This window comes from Echiichthys vipera (genome assembly GCF_963691815.1).
Source record: "Echiichthys vipera genome assembly, chromosome: 1".
In the NCBI taxonomy this organism is placed as follows: domain Eukaryota; kingdom Metazoa; phylum Chordata; class Actinopteri; order Perciformes; family Trachinidae; genus Echiichthys; species Echiichthys vipera.
Window position 1 is genome coordinate 5,387,240 of NC_139826.1, and position 7,645 is coordinate 5,394,884.

The 7,645-nt window shown below is 42.4% G+C and overlaps 1 protein-coding gene across 1 annotated transcript; it reads left to right on the top strand.

Moving 5' to 3' along the window:
• Positions 1-1,377: 1,377 nt before the first annotated feature.
• Positions 1,378-5,609, top strand: tssk6 (testis-specific serine kinase 6; the record flags this gene model as incomplete). Its single annotated transcript, XM_083915148.1, has 2 exons — positions 1,378-1,617; positions 4,890-5,609. 2 exons carry the CDS (start codon positions 1,378-1,380, stop codon positions 5,607-5,609), a joined length of 960 nt encoding a protein of 319 aa, XP_083771274.1.
• Positions 5,610-7,645: the final 2,036 nt, after the last annotated feature.

Sequence of the window (7,645 nt, forward strand, 5' to 3'; positions counted from 1 at the left end):
GGATGTTTTGATGTAATTATTTTGATGTGGGATTTGTTTTTAAAAATCCAGTTATTCTGTGTTATGTAAGTGAATAACTCCTTCAGTTGCACTTTTTTTATAAGACACAAAAACGTTGTTTAACAGTGTTTCTGTAAATTTTATATTATTTTGTTAAATAAGATATTGAATTAGACCGATTAAAATCGTGTCGTGAATCGGATCGATCAGTGTGATCAGAGTGTATCGTTACATCCCTAATAGGCACTGTAAATAAAATTGAATTGAATTTAGTCACTGTCCATGGTTCTGACAATGATTTTGTTGAGCAACTGAACTTTGACCCAACCGTGCTGTAACAAATAACTGTGCGGCCAATCAAAACAAGGTAACTAGCCAAGACCATTTTGTTTACATCGATGGCCCAGATGAAGCCCGTGTCTGAGTTTTGTGAACTGTTAGAACCGTTCAACACAAGTTTACGGTCGTATCCCAAACCCTCTTCTTCTGTTCTTCTTCTTATCAGCAGGGCTAGTGCTAGTGCTGTCAAGGTTTAAGCAGAGAAGAGGACCCAAGTGCAGAAACACAACTGGCAGGAGACGAAAACTACGAATAAGCATTTTTCATGAATTAAACAGGCACAAGAACAAACTCACACTGCTTCAAAACAGAAAAAACAACGATGAACCGACAGGGAATAAAAGGGGACCAGGGTTCATATAGACAAGACTAATCACAGACAAGACCCAGCTGGAGAGGGCAATCAACACAGGTGGATCATATGAAAGCAGGGCAGACAATCACAGACAGGAAGAGAGACAAGACAGGGCACAAGAGGAGAGAACTACAAAAAACAGGAAACAAAACAGGAACATGACCAAATAAACTAGGAACAAGACGGACGAAACTAGGGTCCTACCAAGTGCACACTTCTTAGCACGGGCCGGATAAGATATCCTTGTTGCTGGCAAGAACAATAGTCCCGCTAGAAGTTTTGAAAAGCCAGTCCATTTTGCTCTGTCCTCCTCCTTCCTGATCATACGATTAAACTTGTGTGGATCTGGTCTGAAAGGCACATTAGTCTTCAAAACCTTTCCTGATCAAGGTGAATGTATCAGGATGGTGTAGTGGTGTAGTAAATATGGAGCCTGTAATGTGAATGCATTAATTGAAGATATTTCTAAGCTGAATTGCTGCTTTGTGGGAGAAAAAATTTACATTATAGTTCACATATAGTTCTGATGGAACATTCTCAGAGTCCTTGCTTCTAGAAAGTGATGTCATTCTTCAACCTGTTCCAATCTGAACAAGTGGCATTTCATTACCAAACCTGGTCAGGTTTTGGAAATAATTCAGCAAGTCAACTTATTGTGGTAATACGTGATCAATAAAAGGGTCATGGAGAGCCGGGGTTATACATTTAGGAGCAACCTGGGGGAAGGCATGTTTGGCAAAGTCGTGAGTGCATACTCAATCCGGCTGAAGAGAAGGGTTGCCATAAAGGTCATAGACAAAAAAAAAAAGGTGCATTCTAATTACTTGGAAAAGTTTCTGCCTCGGGAAATGGAGATCATCAGGTCTTTGAACCATCCCAACGTGGTCAAGACTCTTGACATCTTCGAATCACAGATACACAAGGTAATCAGTATTTGGAATCTAACTACTTCTTAGGTGAACCACGAAAAGTCTTCTAGAAAATCTTTTCCGCTCCGCAGTCTGGCATCTACATAATCTTTAGTTCATAAAAAAGAACGTGTCATGCTAAGCTGCCAAATAAAAAGTTAATCGACGAAATTCAAGTCGATTATCCATGCGCCTTTGTTTTATGCAAGACTATTTTTTTTCCGAGCGTAACAAGATTTTGGTCCTGGGTGGAGGAATGGTTCACACGTGATCATGCTACACCAATAAGGTAGCGGCTTTTTGGCAACCGAATGGAAAGATGGCGTCCTCCGCGGCTTCATCGAGCAGTACCAATGCACTCCTGTCTCAGAATATAAATGTAAAAATATAAGCGCTCCATCCCCTGCTAGATATGGTTGGAAAATAGAGGATGGGGACTTACACGTCACCTGGATGACAAGAAATACGGCCCCTGAGAGTGTTTTCCGTGTAATACACTGCAGCTGCAAAGAAAGTGGCTGCTAGGAAGGCAGATCTCCCTGTTTCTCTGCGGGACTGTTGCACAGACTTACAGTATGTCGTTCCACAAATTGTGCCAATAGAAAAGAAAAATAGGAAAGGGAAGATGACAACTGTCCTGACACTGACAATGAGGGCAAGAAGTGTCCTTATTTCAACATTTAGTGCATTTACATGCACATCAGTAACCCAAAAATGACCTTACCCCAGTTAAGGGAATAATCAGATTATTGACGTTCCCTCAAGTAACTCTTCCTCCGATACAGTAGGTGGCCAAACTACAGCTGGACTGAATGCAGCTTTTTTTCCGGTTCACCTTTGTCAAAAACAAAAGCGGACGACTTTTGGACAGAACTACGACAGATACGGGTCTTCTTGGTAGTGAGTTAAATGGCGAAGTCCTCCCTCTGTTTGAAGGTAACACTCTATTGTTTTTTTCACCTTGTTTTTGGGCGTCATTGCTCCCTGGTTTATTCTATTATGGACGCAAAATCCGGCAGTAACCTGAGAACACTGTTTACATGCGCAATAACATAATCTTCATAATTTTACATAATCTGGGTACTGAAGGAGGTCTGTTAACCCGTGTATGAGAACTCTGATTTTACCCGGGGTACGGTGTTTACATGGTGTTTGAGAAACCGGAGTATGCCCTTAACCCGAATATAATCAGGTTTTTAATCTGCATGTAAACGCGCTCACTGAGATGGCTATCAAAGGTTTGTGGTGTACACTCCATCCAAATGAATACTAAATGAAACAGTTCTAGATTGAGTATTTAATTATGCTATTTGTGCCTCTGTGTAGTACTGTTTAATTACTGTGTAATTTGTACAGTTTTATAGTTCCTATTTTTTAATAAAGATATGTTCTATGGTTGATCAGTGTTGTTTTCGTTTGTGGATGAATGAATAAATGAACACACGAATAGTGATTAGTATAAGTACAATCACTGCCTTTTATTGATCTAAATGACTTAACATAAAAAGTTCACCTTATCGTATATTTGCCTCATTCTTCTTCTACTGTTTAGAATCCATTTGGCCAACTTAAGAGGATTTTTGTGTTTTTCCTCTTTATCTGTAACGTTGAATCTAACCATGGGGGGGCGTATTTCTTGTCATCCAGGTGACGTGTAAGTTCCCATCCTCTATATATCTTCAGCAGGTGATGGAGTGCTTATATACAGTATATATATATATATATATATATATATTCTGAGACAGGAGTGTATTGGTACTGCTCGATGAAGCCATGGAGGACGCCATCTTTCCATTCGGTTGACAAAAAGCAGCTACTTTATTGTTGTAGCAAGGTCATGTGTTGAACCGTGCCACCACCCGCGACCAAAATCTTAATACGCTCTGAAAAAAAATAGTTCTGCATAAAACATAGACACATGGATAATCAACTGGAATTTCAGTGACAAACTCTTTTTTGGTAGCTTAGCATTAACCCTGCTTTTATTAGCTGCCGCATTAAAGTGATATTTACATCAATTTATCAGAAATAATTATAATCCAATAATATAATATATATTATTCTGATATGGGCCAGCGTATACATCTACAGTATTACTAGTAAAAGATCTAAGTACTTCTTCCACCACTGTACATAGCTGTTGTGTCACTGTAACAGAAATGGACTATTATTCATTCCCATACTTTCATATAACAGTAACTGAGTTTGTAAGGCTCCTTTCTATTTTAAATATGTTAAAACTATTCACAAAACAATTAAATGAAAATAAATGATCACGTTAAATAGGCAGATAAAATTATTGTTGCACAATGTGAGCAGGATCTGAACATGATGCAGATTTAAGTAAGTGTAAGTTCAATACGCAGACAATCATGGAGGTTCTTCTTTATAACAAGGTAAAGGACATTCATGAGCTGATAGAAGGACCATCTCAAAAGTGCATACAAAATGGCCCAAAGAACTCTTTCAGATTTTTATCTATAGCTTTTTCATTTTTTATGAGACTCTTCAGCCCAACTTTACATTGATCTGGGACCTTCCCATGATAAGCTCCATGATTTAAAGAGAAATCAATTAATATGGCCTAATGCAAATCTTATAGGGTTTTTTAGACTGAGGGTTTTAAGTCCCCGGAAAAACAATAATAAGAACACTTGGGTGCTTAAGTCTGTTATTGTCTATGTTTCGACTGCAGTCTAAAGACCCATGAAAATTAGGCAAATGAGTCTACTGACGTATGAAAAAGCAATATGAAGGAACAAGGGTCACAGGTGAACACTCTGCTGCCTGCAGTTCAGTGTGTGCACCTGCCTGTTTAATCTAAGAAACACTTTAAGAAAAAGATAAACCATAGATTTTGTCTCACTGCAACAACATGACATGAAATCAAATGCAGAGGCAACTGAAACTAAGAACGTCTGTTTCCAAAGTAAAGCTAAAGCTGGGAAACAATCAGATATAATTCACTGAAAGCCAAACATGTCAATCTGCTGGTTGAGCTAGAGAAAAAGTCAGGAGACCAAAATGTGCAGTAATGAGTATTAATCCTCTGGAAACCATGAATGTCTGTACAAAATTTAATTGCAATCCAACTGATGGTCGTTGAGATTCAGTCTGGACCAATGCGGTGGTAAAACCGACACACATCCCTTCTTAGAGCCACAACACTAGCATGACTACGAGTGCTATAATTTGCGTTGTTGGGTCCTATTCTTCTAATTTTATTTTTATGAAACTTCCACTGTACATTCTTATATTTCACCGTGCACTTTTCTTTTTATCTGTAGGTCTATGTGGTGATGGAACTCTGTGTGAAAGGAGACCTCTTGAAGCATATTAATGTTAAGGGGGCCTTACCTGAACATTCAAGCTGCAGGCTTTTCACACAGCTGTGTGAAGCGGTCCAGTATCTTCACAACAGTGACGTGGCCCACAGAGACCTTAAATGTGAAAACATGCTGCTGGACTCGCATTTCAACCTCAAAGTGTGTGACTTTGGGTTCAGCAAGAGGCTCACTTACACAGACGGGCGGATGGTGCTGAGTGAAACCTTCTGTGGCACCCAGTGCTATGCAGCACCTGAGATTTTGAGAAGTTTTCCATATAATCCCAAAGTGTCTGATGTTTGGAGTATGGGTGTTGTGCTGTATATGATGCTCTATGCATCAATGCCATATGATGCCACCAACATTAGAAGGATGGTGGGAATTCAGATTCAGCATAATATCAACTTCCCAAACATTCCGTTTGTTTCGTCTGTGGCAAAAGACCTTATCCGAAGCATTCTGCACCCTGTTGTGGAGCAGCGGATTACAATCAGCAACATATTGCAGAGTTCCTGGATGTTGCAGGAAGGGAGAATGGAGGACAGTGATGAGGCCCACACGTCAACCACTGGCTCTGGGCAGGAAGGACCTCCAGATGAAGAGGCCAAAGAGGAAGACAAATTTTCAAAAGACAATTCAGAGCCAGGGGAAGGACCATCCACTGTCGCCCCAAGACACTGATGTCACATTGAAAATAAGAAGCTGACAAAACTTGAAATAAATATATTCATTAACGCTTTTCCTCTTAAAGTAACCAGCTGCAGTGTTTGAGTTTCCTCTATTGCATACGATCTTCCAACTGTCTTGTATGCTATCCTAGCCAACCTCAGTAGACCACTGGACAGCCACACCATGCTGCATGTCTTTCTGAGCCTTTCAGTGCTGGCCTGGTTTATCCAGTACCCTCTTGCTTCTTGGGGCGTGATCACATTATCCTTTTGGCCGCGGCCAAAACCGGTTTTTCAGCTAAAGTCTAGTACCTTTAAGTAGTGTGAGCGCACCCGCTCCGCGCTCAACTGGGGCCAGCTGGGCCTCCACGGCCCGCTTGAAAGAGGTGGGCTTTAGCGGAGCCGTTTGCACATGTACGAGCACGAGCGTGCGCACGTGTACGCGCACGAGCACGAGCCCTACGGCAGTAGCGTTATGTCCGCCTGTTCGGACATGTAAATAGAAGGACGGACCATGCGCGGACATTTAACAACAACAACAATGGCGGTGAAAGGTTCATGTTGGTGTGATGCGGAGGTGGAGTGTTTACTGCAGATTTGGTCGGATGAAAATAATCAAAAACAGTCGACAAGACGCACAAAAACTGTCTGTGGAAAGATTTGTAAACAAAGCCACACACACGCGATCAATGCGTGTGACGTGTTACGGCTTGAAGGCGTATGGACAGCAAGAAGTATTGGCCGAGGCCCTGGTAGTGTGAGTACAAACGGGGCTGGGGCGCGGGGGGGAGAGGGAGGGGGGACAAGTACCCTAAAGTCCGGGTCTCGGTCCGGGAGGATAGTGTGAGCGCGCCCTTGGTAACCACGTGATCACACTATCCTTTTGGCCGCGGCCAAAACCGGTTTTTCAGCTAAAGTCTAGTACCTTTAAGTAGTGTGAGCGCACCCGCTCCGCGCTCAACTGGGGCCAGCTGGCCCTCCACGGCCCGCTTGAAATAGGTGGGCTTTAGCGGAGCCGTTTGCACATGTACGAGCACGAGCGTGCGCACGTGTACGCGCACGAGCACGAGCCCTACGGCAGTAGCGTTATGTCCGCCTGTTCGGACATGTAAATAGAAGGAAGGACCATACGCGGACATTTAACAACAACAACAATGGCGGTGAAAGGTTCATGTTGGTGTGATGCGGAGGTGGAGTGTTTACTGCAGATTTGGTCGGATGAAAATATTCAAAAACAGTCGACAAGACGCACAAAAACTCAGAGTTCTATGGAAAGATTTGTAAACAAAGCCACACACACGCGATCAATGCGTGTGACGTGTTGCGGCGTGATGGCGTATGGACAGCAAGAAGTATTGGCCGAGGCCCATACTTGCCCAGTACAAACGGGGCTGGGGCGCGGGGGGAGAGGGAGGGGGGACAAGTACCCTAAAGTCCGGGTCTCGGTCCGGGAGGATAGTGTGAGCGCGTTAGTCAACATGCAGTGCCCAGGTCAGGCCCTGTTACTTAGCTGTCCACTTTCTGGACCTGGGGACCTGTTGATATTAAGGGTGGAGTAGTTCCTTCCCTGCTTCTTAGTCTTGCCGACATTCTGGAGTAAGCTTTTGTCCTGACCCCAACGGGTCAATTCCTCAGCTTCTTTCAGGCTGGCTTTTCATTGTTTTTTTTGATCAGGCCCCTCCACAGCTGTCATCAGCTAATGTCCTGCAAGCCCAACTTTGTCAACAGCACATCACAGTTAAGATGTTTAACATTATACATAGTAGGGCACAATTAATGTTTTCCAACATCAAAAAAGTACATGAATTACTTGATGGGGGATTGATTCCTAAAATCTAGTTTTAGAAAGCATCTTCTGTGTCCTAACTGCAAGTGAGCACCACGACTATCGCGTTGCATCAATGCTCTCTTTTCACATTGAATCCATTAAATATACACTGAGTGTGTTACAACCTGTAAAATATGCTACAGAAAAACAGCTACATTGCCTGCACTTTAGACTAGACTCCTGATGTGTTTAACAAATAAGGAGTTGGCTGTGTCACTTCA